The sequence below is a fragment of the Colossoma macropomum genome, unplaced genomic scaffold, assembly GCF_904425465.1.
Source record: "Colossoma macropomum unplaced genomic scaffold, Colossoma_macropomum, whole genome shotgun sequence".
Lineage (NCBI taxonomy): Eukaryota > Metazoa > Chordata > Actinopteri > Characiformes > Serrasalmidae > Colossoma > Colossoma macropomum.
The window spans coordinates 4,009,174-4,027,162 of record NW_023494803.1 but is presented as its reverse complement, the minus strand read 5'-3'; the positions used below and the strand labels follow the sequence as shown (position 1 = coordinate 4,027,162).

General features: G+C 42.0%; 1 protein-coding gene across 1 annotated transcript; it reads left to right on the top strand.

Moving 5' to 3' along the window:
* Positions 1-1,685: 1,685 nt before the first annotated feature.
* si:ch211-195b21.5 (serine/arginine repetitive matrix protein 5) lies at positions 1,686-17,835 on the top strand. Its single transcript, XM_036593792.1, has 8 exons — positions 1,686-2,220; positions 3,303-3,388; positions 5,299-5,893; positions 7,697-8,348; positions 10,940-11,016; positions 12,186-12,279; positions 14,054-14,172; positions 15,970-17,835. The coding sequence occupies exons 1-8, from the start codon at positions 1,963-1,965 to the stop codon at positions 16,399-16,401; spliced, it is 2,313 nt and encodes a 770-aa protein (XP_036449685.1). The 5' UTR covers positions 1,686-1,962; the 3' UTR covers positions 16,402-17,835.
* Positions 17,836-17,989: the final 154 nt, after the last annotated feature.

Here is a 17,989-nt window from a genome sequence, read left to right as displayed (position 1 = left end):
TGGTTTTATATGAAGTTTATTTCATTTAATAGTCTAATCAGGGGATCTTAACTCTATGTAGTAGTTATTTATTTACAGTGATGGTTAATGCACTGTAGCTGGGTAAGTTATAGCATTCCTTAAAACCGTGTAGATATTCAAGTCAAGTCAAGTCAGCTTTATTGTCAATACTACAATATGTACAGGACATACAGAGTATTGAAATTGTGTTACTCTCAGACCCCATGGTGTAGCAATAACATTAAATAGAAAGTAACAGGAAAAGTGTGAATTTAAATAGACATTAAAAAACACTAAACACTAATCGTAAAAATAAACATTAATTGTAGAAAAATAGAATAATAAAAAATATATAAATATAGAAAGTCCTGAAATTAACACCAAAGTGACATAAGGCACATACAGATTAAGGTCCGTGGGTATAAATAGTGCAAATATAAACAGTAGCGAATTAGAATGAGCTTAACTTATATTCATCATAGATTAAATTTAGCACCTTCTTACATGAAGCTGAAGTCAGCTTCTTAATTGCCAGCTTCTTGTTCGAATTTTGACTGCTGCACTATTTAAGGTGAAACGGGAAAACTCGAACAAGAAGCTGGAGAATAGGAAGCCAACTTTAGCTTCGTCCTTCTTACTGTGTTTTGGGGGGTTCATTATATTTTTATGCGTATTAAGATTATAAGTGATCGACACATTGATGGATTTGCTGGTGTGAGATTACGTTTCTACCGGAGCACTAAACTCAGTTTTTAACATCAGGTGCGGACTGAATACTTTTATGCTGGTGCGGGCAGCTAATTAGCACAATCAGTTATTAAAGTAATAAAAGCTACCGAGAGCAGTCCAAGCAGCCTAGATTAATCTGTGTCTGAGGATTATAACAAAACAAATTTGGTGAAAATCAGTTGAGTAATAAGGAAGTTGTGGCTGATTTAATCCTGAGACTCTTCATCTCTCAATACAAGTGAATTTGTTCACGAGCAGATCTTGACCGCTCCAACATGGCGGGCGCGCAGACGCGCCTCAGATAGAGAACAACAGCCAACGCGGCACCTAGGCGTGTATATCTATGTCCTTACCCTACTCAACTTGTAGTGCACTATTTAAGGGCGTCTGACCAGAGCCGGTTTATTAGGAGTCTGGCCTCTTCCTATTCCCCCCGTTATATCAAAAACAGGACTGCTAAACAGCAGAGAGCGCCCGCGAGCGAGTCCTCAATGAATGGGAGTGAACGGCGCTCAACGGCTAAAAACGAAAAGTTAAAATAGTTTCTAATCACTAATCACTGAGAAGGATGTATTTCACTAAAACAACAAAGAAAACTCACCTGTATGTTTCTTTTTTTTCTACAGCAAACGGGTTTTGGGCAGCAGGAGGCGGGCATTACTGCTAGAGCGTGATGATTGACTGGCGAGCGGAGCAGCTCATTGGCTGTTTGCGCTCACTGACGTCATGAACGTACATGAGGCGCCGTTTTAAACTCCTATAACTCGAGTTTAAAAGCTCTTAAAAATGTAACAGCGGTGTTAAAATGTTTTATGCTGTTCTGGGTTCAGTAAATGATTGTATTATTTTACATTTAAAGCATTAAAGCATTCATTTTGCACGCCCTCGGGAGCGCCCTCTGGCATCACTACTCGAGGGCTTCTGGCTTATTTTATGCCCTTCGTAGTGTGCTAACTACAAAGTGCGCATGAAGCTATTTGGGATGCGGCCTTCGTACGGTTTATACATGTCTGCGAACACACGCTCCCAGCAGAAACAGTTTTGTTGTGGTTTTGGAGCTGCTTATACTTTGAATGTAAGAAGGTTAAATTGACCTAAGACATGATGCGGGACTCATAACCTCCCGTGTTTATTAGTAAGCAATGCTTTTGTGGTTGATGCTTAACAGTTGCTTGCTATCAAGCTAACCTAGCTGAGAAAGAAAGGTGAGGCGGCTAAGCTAAGGCAGCCGAAATGTACCGAGGACCGTCAAACCCAGACTACCGCCGGGCTCCTTTACACCAATCCCGGTATGGACATCCGCCCAACAATGCTGGACCTCCCTTTTCGGACCCGTTTGACAGGCCACCTTTCCCCCCGCCGTACCGCGGAGCTCTTGGCCCGATTTCATACCCAAGCCCGGTCGCCGAGCCTCCACCGGGGCATCCTCCGTACCGAGGCCCCGCCGCTGAAAGCTTCAGCGGAGCAGTGAGCAGAGAGCCGTTCTACGAGGCAAGTAACGTCCAAACAACTGAGCTCTGTCTTCTCCCTCTCAGTTACAGTCTCGGTCCTTATTACCGACAGATCTGCTGACTTATTCTAACTTTGTTTTGGTTTGTTGCCAAAATAAACCGGTCAGCCATAACTTTAAAACCCCCTCCTTGTTTCTACATTGTCCATTTTATCAGCTCCACTTACTATATAGGTGCACTTTGTAGTTCTACAGTTACAGACTGTAGTCCATCTGTTTCTCTGTATACTTTGTTACCCTGTTCTTCAGTGGTCAGGACCCCCATGGACCCTCACAGAGCAGGTACTATTTGGGTGGTGGATCATTCTCAGCACTGCAGTAACACTGATGTGGTGGTGGTGTGTTAATGTGTGTTGCGCTGGTCTGAGTGGATCAGACACAGCAGTGCTGCTGGAGTTTTTAAACACCTCAGTGTCGCTGCTGGACTGAGAATAGTCCACCAACCAAAACTATCCAGCCAACAGCGTCCTGTGGGCAGCGTCCTGTGACCACTGATGAAGGACTAGAGGATGACCAACACAAACTGTGCAGCAGCAGATGAGCTATCGTCTCTGACTTTACGTCTACAAGGTGGACTGACAAGGTAGGAGTGTTTAATAGAGTGGACAGTGAGTGGACACAGTGTTTAAAAACTCCAGCAGCACTGCTGTGCCTGATCCACTCGCACCAGCACAACACACACTAACACACCACCACCACATCAGTGTTACTGCAGTGCTGAGAATGATCCACCACCCAAACAGTACCTGCTCTGTGAGGGTCCATGGGGGTCCTGACCACTGAAGAACAGGGTAACAAAGTATACAGAGAAACAGATGGACTACAGTCTGTAACTGTAGAACTACAAAGTGCACCTATATAGTAAGTGGAGCTGATAAAATGGACAATGAGTGTAGAAACAAGGAGGTGGTCACACATATACATACACACACCGGCTGAGGCCGCCTTGGATATAATATAACAAAAACTACAGGGTAGAGAGACATAAAATCACAATCAGGTATAATATCAGCATTGACTACTGACCACATTGTGTCTGTTATGTGTTATGTTGTTTTGACAGGCAGCGCCTCCAAAGCAGTTTCAACACAGCCAGCCACCCCAGGGATGGACAGTCCAACAGACGGACCTGCAGAGCCTGGAAGTGAGGTAAGTAGAGCTAAACATTAAGTCCATCTTTTATACAGCCTGAGATTCAGACTTCACTTGTTGCGCTGCTCACTGTAAATCTGTTGCTCTCCCTATTCAGATTCAGTACCTTTATCAGGGGAACCTCTGTAGTAGAAGATTTACACGTCTCTTCAGTGATAAAACTCCCATATCCGGATGGAAATGAAATTCCACACAAGTTTCTAGTGGGCTGTATTTTCTGCAAATGTTTCTGGTCGTATGATCGTAGTTGTTACGTCTAGAAAACTAAAAGTTTATTTTTATAGACTTAAAAGATATCATCTTTTATTGCATCCATTGTGCATATGTGAATATAGAATAATGCTTTATATGTGTAGCTGCCATTATTATAATTCATTTAATCAGTCTGCAGTGTGTGTGTGTGTGTATAATTATATGTATGTATGTATGTATGTATGTATGTATGTGTATATAATTTTTTTTTTTAAAACATCTCCAGTGTAGAGAGTGTGGGTGAAGCATCCATTGATTCCTAATTCGGGAAGTGTTTAATATGGATATGCATGCTAAGCGACTAAATATAGCCAATAGAAAAAACAGCGATATTTTTTTTTCCTAACGTGAGGCGACATCTTCCTGAAAAATCACAGAGATGTGCGTCTGGACGGAGGTTAAAATTATCAGACGGCCCCTGAGGTTGGTGAAAAACAGTAGGCCTGTAATTTTCCTTCCCTTTTCCTTCTCTTCCCTTCCTCTTCTTGTTGACTTAACAGCTTTAAACTAGGAAAAGGAAGGAAGGAAAAGGTTTTTAAACAAAACCTAAATCACCACAGGGCGACCAGCTCTGTGGTCTGGAAAGTGGAGAAGGTGAATATTTTTTTTTTATCCATTAAACAAGAACACACAAGGAATAGCTCAAGCAAACATGCTAACCTGGTTAAAATTGAATGGAATCCAGTAGTCACCGTTAGCACAGTGTAATTTGCATAATTATTTTTGGTGGCTGTGTGATTTTGTTCATTAGTAGCCAGCCGTGTGGACAGGTAAGACCCCAGTGTGGGGTTTGAGCCTCTGCTCTTTTGCTTTTAGACTGTACAAGTGCCCTCTTGGTTGGCATGTATAATAATTATCATTAATATGGCCACTTTTATAGACGCGATCGAGCCTGGCTCGGCTCAGGCTCACCCTGGAAATAGACCACTGTAGTCGTGTCGTCATTTTGTAGTCAGCTCCATGCTCTTATGCCCATATTAGGAACTCCGGGTCTAAGCTCCATTTCTCTATGGCCAGAATGAATAGGGTTTTCAAAAAATCGCCTCTATGTTAAATAAACATGTTCAGAACCTGATACGTTTTGTTCTGTGTACATTTTTCTCACGAATACCACTGGATCCTGGTTCACCATTACAGAGAACACTGAGGATCCTGCCAACATAGCACTGACAATCTCTCAAAGAAAGCATCCCATTGTGTTATATACTTATTTTGAACTAAAAACAAACATAAACAAACAAAAAACACAATTTTTTTTATGCCAGGCTTGGTGGCTCCTAAACAAAGGTATAACCCACCAACTGATAGCAGTTAGATAGCATTGTGGGGAACATTTATAACCTTGTATGCTGGAGATTGGGGTTCAGATCCCTGCTTAGGGTTACCCGTAACCCTATGTTGGGTTTCATTTGGTAAGCATATTTGCAATATGCTGTAGATTCAGTTTTACAAAGCGAGGAGAAACACCAGTCTGTGAAGTGTAATTCATGTTCAGGTTGCCCTTTTTTGCCATTAAGCTCCTGCACCCCAAAATACCTGTGCACAGGCCTGCTGTTAGTGACTCTGAGAGCATCTTTTGGATCTTTTTATCCAGCATTTGTATTCAATATACAGGAATTGAGGTAATGTCAACTAACAAAACCCCCTCCTTGCAGGAAAAAAGCTGAAGAGTTCCTCCGAATCCTGGAAGCCAAAGACAGGCTGGAGCTGTCCGGTCAGTCTGGAGAAAAGGGCACCAGAAGGCAGAGCCAGGACGATGAGACCGGAAGCCTTAGCTCAGAGAAACACTCCAGCACGCGGAGCAAGAGCCGAGCCAGGAGCCGCGCCCGCAGTAAGAGCAGGCACCGCAGCCGAAGCCGCAGTCGCAGCAGGGGGAAGAGCCGTGCCCGGAGCCGCAGTCGAGGAAGGAGCCGAGCAAAGAGCCGGGCGAAGAGTCGGGCTAGGAGCCGAAGCCGGAGCCGCAGCCGGAGCCGTGGAAAAAGTCGAACCAGAGCGAAGAGTCGCGCCCGCAGCCGGAGCCGGAGCCACAGCCGCGACAAAAGCGCAATGAGGAGTAAGAGCCAGCCTCGGCTAGAGTCCAGTAAAGACTCTCAGTGGAGTGTGAAAGAGCATAGTGGTACCAGCAGCAACAGAGTGAGTCCGCCTGACATCGCAATGCCAGACCTATTCCAGGGCCTGAAGCAGGTTCTGCAGAGCAAGGAGCTGGAGAAGCACCTGTCTGTGGTTAAAGGCGCCCTCATGAGGAACCAGGTACCACATTTACTGTAGCATACCTCCTGAACCGTGGTTTTAATTTCCAAATAGGCCTGGGCAATATCTACAAATAATTATCATGATATTTCCTAGTTAAAAATTTAGATTATCGACAATATTGCCCCCAATGATAAATAATTTAATATTATTAATGAACTTTTTCTGAAAACACCGGCTGTAGATGAGGAACAGAGGAACTTTCTCTCAGGTTAGAGTTAACTTAGCTGCTCTATGCAAGAGGTCACTAATAGGTGGAGCACGGTCTGAGTCTGGACCCAGACGCTGTCCTATGCGAACCTGGACCGATATTTGATAAACTATGGAGAATTCTTTAATTTTGATGGGGTGGTCCTATTTTAATCGGCATAACATTTCTAGCCTTTATGGTAGCAGTTTAGAGGCCCGGGAAACTCACAGACCAATCGCATGTGCTGATTCTTCAGAGATTAATGAATTCACAGCGTTTAAACGAACCTGAAACGACTTCATTGTATGCGTTCTCACATTCTTTCCCATTCAGTTGACTTAGCTTTTCACCAGCCACTCCTTAAAATTTTCTCTGCATTTTATAAGGTGTGTGTATATCTTTAGGGCTGATATAATGATAATTATTGTGATATAGATTTCCTCAATAGAAATATAAGAAACCTTCGATAAATGTTTAATATAATAGAGTATTCTCTCACTTCCACGTTCAGGCGACAGCCCTGGTGGTGTTTTCCACTGCAAGGAAAGCGACACTACTCTGCTGTCACCACGAGAGGGCGCACTTCCGAGTTTTTCAGCATGATTAGACTAAATTATACTTTAGTAACATCTGAAACGCGGAGTTATACAGTCCCTGTTTGAGTGGAGCGACCGGCGATCTGTTCTCCTGTGACCGAGTGTGAGTGACGAGGTCAGTGGTGTAACTGTACTGACCTACAGTGAACTCACCTCTTTCCTAATATCCTAACAAGCTTTAGCAGTGTTAAATCACGTCTGCTCCTCTCAACTACAGCACTGTTACAGCACTCAGTCATATTTTAGTATTAGTGCATTCACAAGCAGCAAAAGTGAAATTTAAACGACAGGAAACTGATCAAACAAGACAAAAAAGCGCTGATTTCAGTTTAAACGTACCTAAAAGGAGGACTCTGTTTGTCTGGTGTGAGAGATTCACACTTTTACACAGCGAGCGTCAGATATACTGCGGTTCACCCCTCAAACTGCTATGATAGAATAGAGAAATCCAGACGTCGCTAGCTGGTGTCTGAATACTGTGATCTGCTCTGACATTGATGTGGTAGGAGTGACGGCAGTAAGGCGGTGTGATCCATCTGCACTGACGTACAGAGCCAGCTAGTGTTTGCTGTTCATACGAAGCTGATGTTTTGAGAAACTAAACAGTTTAGCACTTGTAACCAGATAGTCTAACACTCGTCACCACACAGCTAAAATAATCTGTTTTCTTTCTTAAATTATGAATATTACAAAAACTGCAGCCGTGCTTTTCCAGCTGGTAAAAACAGCTAAAAGAAACTTTCTCCTACTGTCCCAAGACAGATTTGTGGCGTGTTCCACTGTTTGGCGAGTGTTTGTCATGTTCTGACCATAAAGGATAGTTTAAAACAACAATTAACCTCTCAGGAACAGGAATCGGCCTTCAAACCTGCAAGAAATAATGATTTGACATTTATCGCGATATGTAATATGAATGATTTTTTTTTTAGTGATAACATTTTTGGCCATATCGCCCTGCCCCACGTTATAGCACCACTCTTTATTCATAAATTTTATTTATAACACTTTTTTTAACAGTTCCCAGATGAAGTGAGACAAATACAAGAAAGCCAGCCTGTAATGGAAACCTTCCAGAAGTATTCAGAACTTCCACAAAAGCTGTATGAACCTGAACTCCTCGCTGGCTTTAACCAGAGCGGTCTGCTTCCTCATGAGCGGGTCGGAGAGGGTGCCAGTTCCTTCCCCCGGATCTTATCCTGGGACGACCCCAGCCTGCAGCCTGAAGTCAAGCCCATGTTCTCAAGCATCGAGGATGAAGAGGAGTTCCTTTACGGAGAGGAGGAAGGGAGGACCAAACCTCAGGCTGTCACCGTCCCTCTGGCCCAGACCAGACCAGTACAATCCCCAGTGGAGACGATGATTTCTTCAGCAGAGTCTCCATATCTCACCAAGACGCTCCTCTACCAGACCTCCACTCTTCAGGAGCCCAAAGCTCAAGCCGTGCCCAGCAAACAGCCCTTGTCGACAGACACAGCTAAGGTCACCCCTGAGGACTGTGAGAAGGTGAAAAACCTGCTAAAGACTATCGGTTTGAACCTCAGCATGACTGATATCAGTAAGATGGCAGCCAGGCTGAAGCAGAAACAGGTGGAGCAGAGAGGGACTTCTCCAGCTTCAGGGCTTGCATTGCTCAAACCAGCCCTGGAAGCTCTGCAGGCTTTGTCTAAAGGTACCATTCAGTGCTGGATCTGATTATGATTAATGAAACAGTAATTTAACAGTGTGCATCTCCACAGGTGTTCGGGTTACGTTGCCTGTCACAAGTTTGGGGACACCTAGTGTTTCAATGTGTTTTTGCATGTTTTCTTTGATTGTGATAGCTTAATATGCGGGGTGATTCAAAGAGATTAATCCGATTTCAAAATGATTTATTTCACTTGTAAATCATTACAGAACAATGCAGTAAACTAAGGCTGTGTTCACACAGCAGGTAAAAGCGGCCCAAATCTGATTTTCTCACCAAATCCATTTTTTTTTGTTTGGCTGTTCACATTATCTTTTAAATGTGATCTGTATGCGACATCATTCTGAACAGATCAGCTCCTAAACTGACCCACATGCGCAAAAGAGCAATGCTTTACGTGGCGGCTCATTCAAAGGTAAACAGTCATGACGGCCAGCGAACGCCAGTCGATCCCGGTGCTTCAGTTTCGTCTTCGCCAGCATCACAGAAGTGATTATGAAGTTCCAGTGGTTGACAGCTGGGCTCATCACCCACAATGTGTTCGAGTTTGTCGTGAAAAGGGCTCGTTATTCGGCCACTTCTTTGGTTCGTGTCCTCGGATTCTTTAAAATGTTCTTTAACGCTGCAGCCTCTGTCTCCTCCGGCCACGTTCGGCCGTTCCGTTCGAAACCTCTTTGAACACGGCTGCGATGAGTCTCTTTTAATGTTTTGGTACAGAAACATCAGCCTAAATGTTTTTGAGTCTCAGCAGTGCGAAATTATGATGAATGTCGAGTTGGATTGACATAAAACTCGCATGAATTCCGATCTGGCTGTTCTGAGTTGCATTGCCGCAGATCGGATACGTATCGGATTTCAGTACCACATATGAAATCGTCTCAAATCGGAATTGAAAATGTCAGATTCAATGTGTTTTTTGCTGCTCACACTGACACACAGACACATCTGTGTCACATATGAGGAAAAAGATCGGATTTGGGCCACTTTTACCTGCTGTGTGAACAAAGCCTAAATGGTTTAAATGAGCATAAAGTTTACTATGTAATTGTACAAGGTCTCAGTATGAACCTCCTCCAGCTGTACAGACATCAACACCATAGTCAAACTCATCCCATACCCATACTTTCAGTTTCGGAGATCATCCAGTGTTGTGGAACCAACAACGAACGTTCTGAGCTGTTGGAGGTTCACTGCCGATGAAAATCACGCTGCACAGTTATGACGGATTCACTCTTATTGAAGTGGAGAACGCAGAACGCTTTCTGCTCAGGGGTTGCATCTCCTCTCAGACTGAAGGGAGCCATCTTCCACTGACAGTCAGAAACTCTATGACCCCCTCTTACAATTGGTATGTGATTGTAAAATATGGTGCTTTGAAATCGGATGAATCTTTTTGAGTTACTCTGTATATTATATCCGTACCAAGCTGTTTAGATTTTGCCATTTTTCAATGCAAAAACTGCCAAACTGAAGGAACAACTGCTAAAAGCCTTACCTTGTAAATAATATCAAAGCGCACACATTTTGTCTCATAGATGTGATGTAAGCACTCAGATGTTTAAACCACCTTTAGGACAAAAGATTTTGAAATATGAGATTTAACAATAGTTTGGAAAAGAAAACTGTCAAATTATTATTTAGGGAAAACCTGCAAGAATTAGTAAATAGAAGTAATGTTAAAACTTTTGCTGGTGTTTGTTTTAAATGTGAAGCACCTTGTAGACCACTCACTCACTCACTCACTCTCACTCACTCACTCACTCACTCACTCACATTTAGCAGGCTAAAGGTTCTCCTCAAGGGGTAGCTTTTGGTGCTTGTAAGAATAATTGATAGTTTTAGTGCCCCTTATTCATTGAAGTTGCCTAAACATGAGCTCAGATTTAACTACGTTTAATGTCACACAAACTACTTTGCATCTGATTCATGAAACTTCGGTGCAATATGGAAACAAGCGGACATTTGAGCGCAACTGATGAATCGGTTTCAGTGCGAGATATCAAGTGCCAGCTTACTAGTACCTCACTTTCATGTTCTTAATATGAAGCGCATGAGCGAATGGCTGTGTTCATAGCTCCTAAGTTGATTGAATGATTAAGAGAATCATTTTTTACTTTCCAATATGTTTATTATCTGGGTTGTGGTTTGTTTAGCAGTATAAAACAATAGCACAGTGTAATGTATCTTTAAATGAAAATAGAACAGTTGCAGCATTTGTTTATACCAATGTGCATGTAAAATAAGTACGTTTTCTATTTTTGTTCTAATGTTTGGTATTTCAGATCATATTGATACTTTTGTTTAGTTTTCGGAAAATCTTTTTTAGGCTGTTACTATCTTGCTCAAATGTACACACTTCTACCAGACTCTCAGCGAAACTTGCGTTCGCTCACTTTCTGATCAGATTCGCAACTTGTGTTTCCCTGTTTTCATAAGAACTGAAAAGTAAAGTGGGGAAAAAAAGGCAGGGTGTCCCCAAACCTTTGAATGCAGTGGTAATGGTTTAATTACTCTAAATGAAAGTAGATTTGTTCAGAGTTCCTTTACCTCATATGGACCGAATTTTCTGTTTTCAGCACCCAAGTCTGATGACAGTAGGAGCAATCGTTCTGGAAGCAGCCATTCTCACAGGGAATCCGATCACAGAGAAAAGGTAATGAGAGCTGTTTATAACACGTCTTTCCGCCACCTGGATGTACTGCTAGCAACACCTGATGCAAATGGGGGACAAAGGGAAAAGCTGAATAAATGAGTGGATAAACTTAATAAATACATACGCTTCCAGAATGGTGTATGTGAAATTAACATCCTGTCATGCTGTGTGAGTAAATACTGTGCAGGCCCAGTTGACCTTGGTTATGGATGAGGATGGCAAGAGGAAAAAAATCAAAATTACCTTGAAAAACTGTTCATTATGGGGTACAAGTTGCAGGAGCTTCAGTAACAAAGACTGCTCAACTGACTAGTGTTTCAATAGGAGCAGTTACTAAAGTGTCTACGTTTACATTTGTACATCTACATTTAGATCTATGGGAAAGACATCGGTAAACGGGGCTGGACATTATGTTTGAAAGCACACATTCAGTGACTGTGATGCTTGTGCATTAGTACGATATGTAAGGAGTAGCTGGGTGACTGAGAATGTTAATGCAGGACGTGATCAGACTGTCAGCCAGGACAGTCCGTCCACAACTACATAGAGAGGGACATTCTACATATGTATATGGGTTTTTAAAACACTGTGTCCACTCACTGTCCACTCTACTAGACACTCCTACCTTGTCAGTCCACCTTGTAGATGTAAAGTCAGAGACGATAGCTCATCTGCTGCTGCACAGTTTGTGTTGGTCATCCTCTAGTCCTTCATCAGTGGTCACAGGACGCTGCCCACAGGACGCTGTTGGCTGGATAGTTTTGGTTGGTGGACTATTCTCAGTCCAGCAGTGACACTGAGGTGTTTAAAAACTCCAGCAGCACTGCTGTGTCTGATCCACTCGCACCAGCACAACACACACTAACACACCACCACCACGTCAGTGTTACTGCAGTGCTGAGAATGATCCACCACCCAAATAGTACCTGCTCTGTGAGGGTCCATGGGGGTCCTGACCACTGAAGAACAGATTAACAAGTATGCAGAGAAACAGATGGACTACAGTCTGTAACTGTAGAACTACAAAGTGCACCTATATAGTAAGTGGAGCTGATAAAATGGACAGTGAGCGCAGAAACAAGGAGGTGGTCAGAATGTTATGCCTGATCGGTGTATATTGGTAATGTTTTGCTGACTGTGTGCTGATGCTAATTCTTGTGCAACTGTAGCGGAGTGACGAAAAGGAGAGGAGGGAGAAACAGATCCAGATGAAGAGGAAGGAGTATCTGGTGAAGGAACTGGAGGGGCTGCTGAAGCAGGAGGGTGTGTTCTCACGTCAAGTTATCTTGTTCATTCTCAACACAAAGGCTCTTAAAACCTCTTTCCAGCAAGTGACATTACTTTGCTAAATTAAGAGAAGCAATATGAGGGTGAGGGAGGTAGTACTGAGACAGATTTGAGACAGTGAGAATATGGGACTTTCCTACATCTGAATCTGCACTTTAAAAGCAGAGATATGGATGAGCATCAACCAACATAAGCCTGATTCAGCCAAGTTTACATGGGGTCTTGGGATACTTTCCTTTTTTACAGGTGCTACTTGGTGTTCTCCTAGTGTTCATCCACTTCCCGAGTCGTTAAATAATGGAGGCTTTGGAAGAGTCTCTCAAATATTTACTTGGTCTGGTCCGATACCAGCTGATACCACGAGACGTAAGCTTAGGCTTTGTTCACACAGCAGGTAAAAGTGGCCCAAATCTGATCTTTTTCTCCATATGTGACACAGATGTGTATCTGTGTGAACAGATAAACACACTGAATCTGACATTTTCAATCCCAATTTGAGACGCTTTCATATGTGGTGCTGAAATCTGATACATATCTGATCTGCAGCAATGCGACTCACTCTGAACAGCCAGATCGGAAATCATGCGACTTTTACGTCAGTCCAACTCGACATTCGTCATCATTTCGTGCTGCTGAGACCTCATAAACATTTAGGCTGATGTTTCTGTACTAAAAAATTAGAAGAGACTCATCAAAACCCTCCGTGTTCAAAGAGGTTTTGAAAGAAATGGCCGAGCGTGGTCGTAGGAGAGCGATTCTGCAGCGTCAAAGAACAGTTAAAAGTCTGAAAGCAAAGTTTAAAGAATCCGAGGACGTGAACCAAAGAAGGGACCGTGGCCGAATAACGTGCCTTTTTTACGGCGAGCTCGAACACATTCTGGGTGATAAGCCAAGCAGTCAGTCAGTGAAGCTTCATGATGGCTCCTGTGATGCTGGCGAAGATGAAGCTGAACCTCTGGGAGTGACAGGTGTTCATTAATAGTCATGATTGTTGACCTCTGGATGAGCCGCGTGAAGCATTGTTCTTTCAGTTTAGGAGCTGACCTTTTCAGTTTAGGAGCTGACCTGTTCAGACTGATGTCACATACAGATCACATTTAAAAGATAAAACAAACAAATAAAAAAGATAAAGACAAAAAAATTGGATTTTGTGCTGTGTGAACATAGCCTTAGTGTACCCTATTGTGCTAATGGGCACATGACTCAAGCTAGCAGTGGACAAGGGTCTGCTTGCACAACGAGGTGTTGCTGATGTCCTGGCAGTCGGACACAGCCGTTGGTCACTTTAGCCCGTTTTTAAACACACATAATCACTTCCCCAATACGGATGGAGACGTGTGGGCCAGCAAAACGGAGGTGAAAAAGTCTACATTTACTACCAAAGTCTGTATGTACTGACTTTACTCTGTTCAACTGAACAATATAGTGTTTTTTAAATGTAGTTTTATTTTTTAAATTACCGTTGTATTATAGGCTGTAGATCAGTGGTTTCCAGCCCTCCTCCAGGAGAGCTACCTGCTTGCATAATCAGTCTCTAATCAACCTCTTCCCAAATCCCTGATATGCTGGATCAGTAACAAAAAAGGCCATAATGCATTGATCGTATTAAATGAAAAATGTGCTGATTAATCATACTCATACTCAGATGTCCTCATATTCAACTTATTGATGTATTATCAAAATGATCTTCATATGTCATTTGTGAGTAGCTCTAAGGTGCATGTATCTGCACTCTCTCTTCTGTTTGCAGGTTCAGGTGATTTGATCCCAGTAATAGGTTTCTTTTGCCAGCGATGTGAGGAGTTCTTTGGGGATCTGAATAGCGCGGAGGGCCACAGTGCCTGCCACAAACAGAACAACACACAGAAGGTAACAATTCACAGCAATACAGATATATATACATATAGTCACTTCTTCTTGGTTACGGTATGAAAATGCATGTTTGATTTCTTTATAGGTTTAAATGTAGCTGGCCAGCCAAGACAGGTTTGGTGTCAAGTCTACTTCTTTAGTTTTACATTGGAGCAATGATGCTAATGTAGCTAACAAGTGATGGAAGTGTATGTACAAAAAATAGCAGTGGGCAAGTAGCACAGCTACATCATCACACTCTTGCCTCAAACAGCGTCAGGTAAACTAAAACTAAAGCCAGTGCACTTTTAGGTCGATTTTAAACCTGATTTGCCTCGAATTTGACACAAATTCAACAAAGATTTGACAACAAACCGAACTTCCAGGAGCAACTGGCGGCTCCGGAGTGCACAGAGGCCTCCCGATGTCTGACATTTGACTGTTTACGTCTGAGTCCTGTAGCATGAGATGGTCAGCAACATAACTGAACGAGTGGTTCAGGCAGTAGCAAATGAAAGAGCTAGAAAAGAGGAAAAAACAGGCAAAGACATGGAGGAGCTGCTTGTTGAATACTGGTAACTGCCTCTGTGAAGTCAGTGCCTTTATAATAACCACTCCTTTTACAAGTTCATGTCAGCTTGACAGACTAGTAAAATACACATTTATAATTTAACACGATAACTATGTATGGTCATATTTTCCAGCTCTTTCCAATTTCATGATGAGTACCTTTATAGACCCTTACCCTATAGCTTGCATTTTCCACGATGGTAATATAATTTCTAAAGGTGCACCAGTTATGAATTTTTATGGCCAATTCTGATTTTTTTAATAGCCAAATTAGTCAATTTTGATCAGCTATGTTCAAAGTAAGCCTGGCAAATAGCTATCAAGCACTTTGAGTAGTACATATTTATGCTTAGATATTTTGGTATTGGTATAACACCAGCAGCTTTCATATACAGAGCGACACAGTTCAGTCAAAAAAAATCACTTAATAAAATGTTACTTACTCATTTATAATAATAGCCATTCTGCACAGATGGCATGTAACCAAAATATTGAAAAACTGGTGCGTTGGCACCCGTCTTCTGGACAAGCGTTTTCATTTTAGTTCAACCTATTAAAATGGCCTAAGTATGCACATGTGTACTTAATTACTTAATATTCTGTTTGTAAAGCCTATAATAAACTGCATTGTTTTCACTGTATACATTTTTGTCAACTAGACATAGTTTAGAACAAAGCCTGATCACAATTAATTGAGCTGATCACAGTTATTTTCTTCCATTGTTGGCTTTCACAATCACGTTTAGGTCACAGCAAACAAAACTTGCATGTGGTTTCATCAGTTGGATGGATGCAAATTCATGAAAATAAAAGAAGACTGAAATTTATTGACACGTTGCGAGGTTTACAGAAACAACAAAAGTTAGTTTTTACTGGTGCTTTAACACCTTTAGGTGGCAGTGGTGAGTAATGTTTGAGTTTGAGCTGGGAAACAAGACAGCTCACTTAATAACACTATAATAGTTGCATTTAGTCAACAATTATTTCTGTTAGTTAATCATCAGTTAAATGTTCAGGATCAGGACAGGTCTAGGAATGGATAAATGAAGGTGATGCAATCAAGTATTTTAATATTTTATAAAATAATTTGTGTAGTATGAGCACTTTTTGAAACTTCTTAGTCTTATAGTGCACACTTGGTTCAAGAAAGCAAATGTGTCTAATCAACTGATCGACTACGTTTGTGGTAAGAGAAAAAGTGTGTAAATTCGATTTACCAACCAGAATTCTGTCCATTCTCCGCAGAAGGCGCCGGTGGATCATCACGACAGGCATAAGGACACCAAGAGGCACGGACAGCAAGAGACACCAAGAGAGCACCAACAAAGACCACACTCGTCTGACTGCAGAGACAGAGAGAGACCGCCCATCCAGGACAAACGGTCAGCGGCGTCACGCATCTACCAAGACTTCCGCGAGCGCAGTCCGGAGAGGAAGCGAGCGAAGGAGGAAAAGAGTCCCCACTCCTCTTCATCTCACGGGACAGATCACGACAAGACCAAAGCGGAGTCTGAGAAGAAGGAGTGCAAACAGGAGAGCAAGGACAAAAATGAGGACAATGGGTCGCCCAAGAGCGAGAAGAAGAAAAAGAAGAAAGAGAAGAAAATGAAGAAAAAGGAAAAAAAGAAGGAGAAGAAAAAGAAAAAAGAGAAGGCAGAGAAGGATGCCGCCGAGTAATCGAACTGCCGCTCGGCTTGGATGGGAACGCTCGCGTTTTTTGATAAAGAATGTACATTTGTAATTGGACCTCTGCATTTGCCTAATGCTGTTTACAATGATCAGATGTAGTTTTTTTCATGTTACAAGTTCAGACAGTTTCATCCTTTGCTCAAACAGTTATTTACAAGCTGCCAGTTCACTGTTTTGTTCAAACATGATGAAGGTGGAATGGAAAGCAGAAATATCCATCATGGACCTGAGTGAATGGTTGCTGATGTTATAAATAAATTGGTCAGTATTTTGTCAAAGTTTCTATGTAAATCCCTGATACTTTCCACCTTGCTGTGTTTTACGTCCTACATTGGAGTCTCTTTTGGTTCAGTTCTTAAAGGGCCTTTCTTTTCCTTGGCAACATAAATGATGGAGGTTAATACAGTGCTGTGTGGTTGTAATCATATCAGTACGGCTGAAATTCAGCAGAACTGAATCTGACTTTTAGAAAGACATTTCATACTACATTTCGTGTTTTCCTTGTGGTTCTGCTGTCCAAACTTTGAGTGCGTATACATGCACTCATTAATCTGATCGTAATCGGATTTCTGCAGTTAGCCGATTATTCAAATGGGCATGTAAACAGCATACTCTGATCTAGAAATCCGATTAGGAAATCCAATGAAGAGAGCTGGATTTTAGCTCAGTAATCAGATTTCTCAGTGCATGTAAACTCTCACTCTGATTTCTTTCGGATTTCTCAGCCTGCGCTTGCGCGAGATCAGACGTTGGATGTCGCGAGACGCAGCAAAACACTTGGAGCGGCGCTGAAACCAAACACGAAATAAAGGATTTGAATATTCTTCATCTTGTAGATGATGTATGTTTATATTTTCAGGTAAAGTGGGGCGTTGTTTAAAAAAAAGTTTGAGTTTTACATTACGTTTCCGTCACGTCGTCTTCTGCGAGTCTATTGGCTGGTTGAAAAGCAGTAATCTGATTACTGCCTGAGTCATGTAGACCCAGAGTTTCCCATTATCTGATTACTCAAGAGCATGTAAACGTGTTGATTATTGAAATTACAGTTAGGGCTGTCATGGTTAATTAAAATCCATAAAGAAGTAATCGGTTGCGTTCACAGGTCAGTATAAAGCAATGTTCAGCAGATAGCATTCGGATCACTTCTGTCTGCATTACTGAAAGAGAGGAGACCCACACCAGCAGGATCTTGCAAATCCATGTGTTTGCAGTTAAATTCCAGTACAACTTTACAGTAAAAGGGATTCTGAATGGTTTAAAATTAGCTAATGGTTGTTAATTAGGTCATGAACACTTAACAGTATAACACAAATAAAAAGGGCATCAGTACCTTGTTGCTTGCCAAATAGAGAACCCACATTCATCTATACTCTTAAAACTCAGATCGTGTTGGTTACTTGCTTTGTTTTCTCCATCATTTGAATTAAACCGGTCAGCTTCATCAAACATTCATATTCATCAGATATGACAGCTGATTGCCACCCTTTTTATTTACAACTGCTTATTGATGATTTGTAATGTTTATGACCTAATTAAAACTGTTAATAAACTGCTTTTAAACCATTCATAAAGCCTT

Bases quoted from the DNA above. Each gene is read 5' to 3' on its own strand.
- si:ch211-195b21.5 (XM_036593792.1), top strand. From the start codon at position 1,963: ATGTACCGAGGACCGTCAAACCCAGACTACCGCCGGGCTCCTTTACAC. The intron at 8,349-10,939 runs GTACCATTCAGT...TTCTGTTTTCAG, and splicing joins TCTGCAGGCTTTGTCTAAAG to CACCCAAGTCTGATGACAGT. The intron at 11,017-12,185 runs GTAATGAGAGCT...GTGCAACTGTAG, and splicing joins AATCCGATCACAGAGAAAAG to CGGAGTGACGAAAAGGAGAG.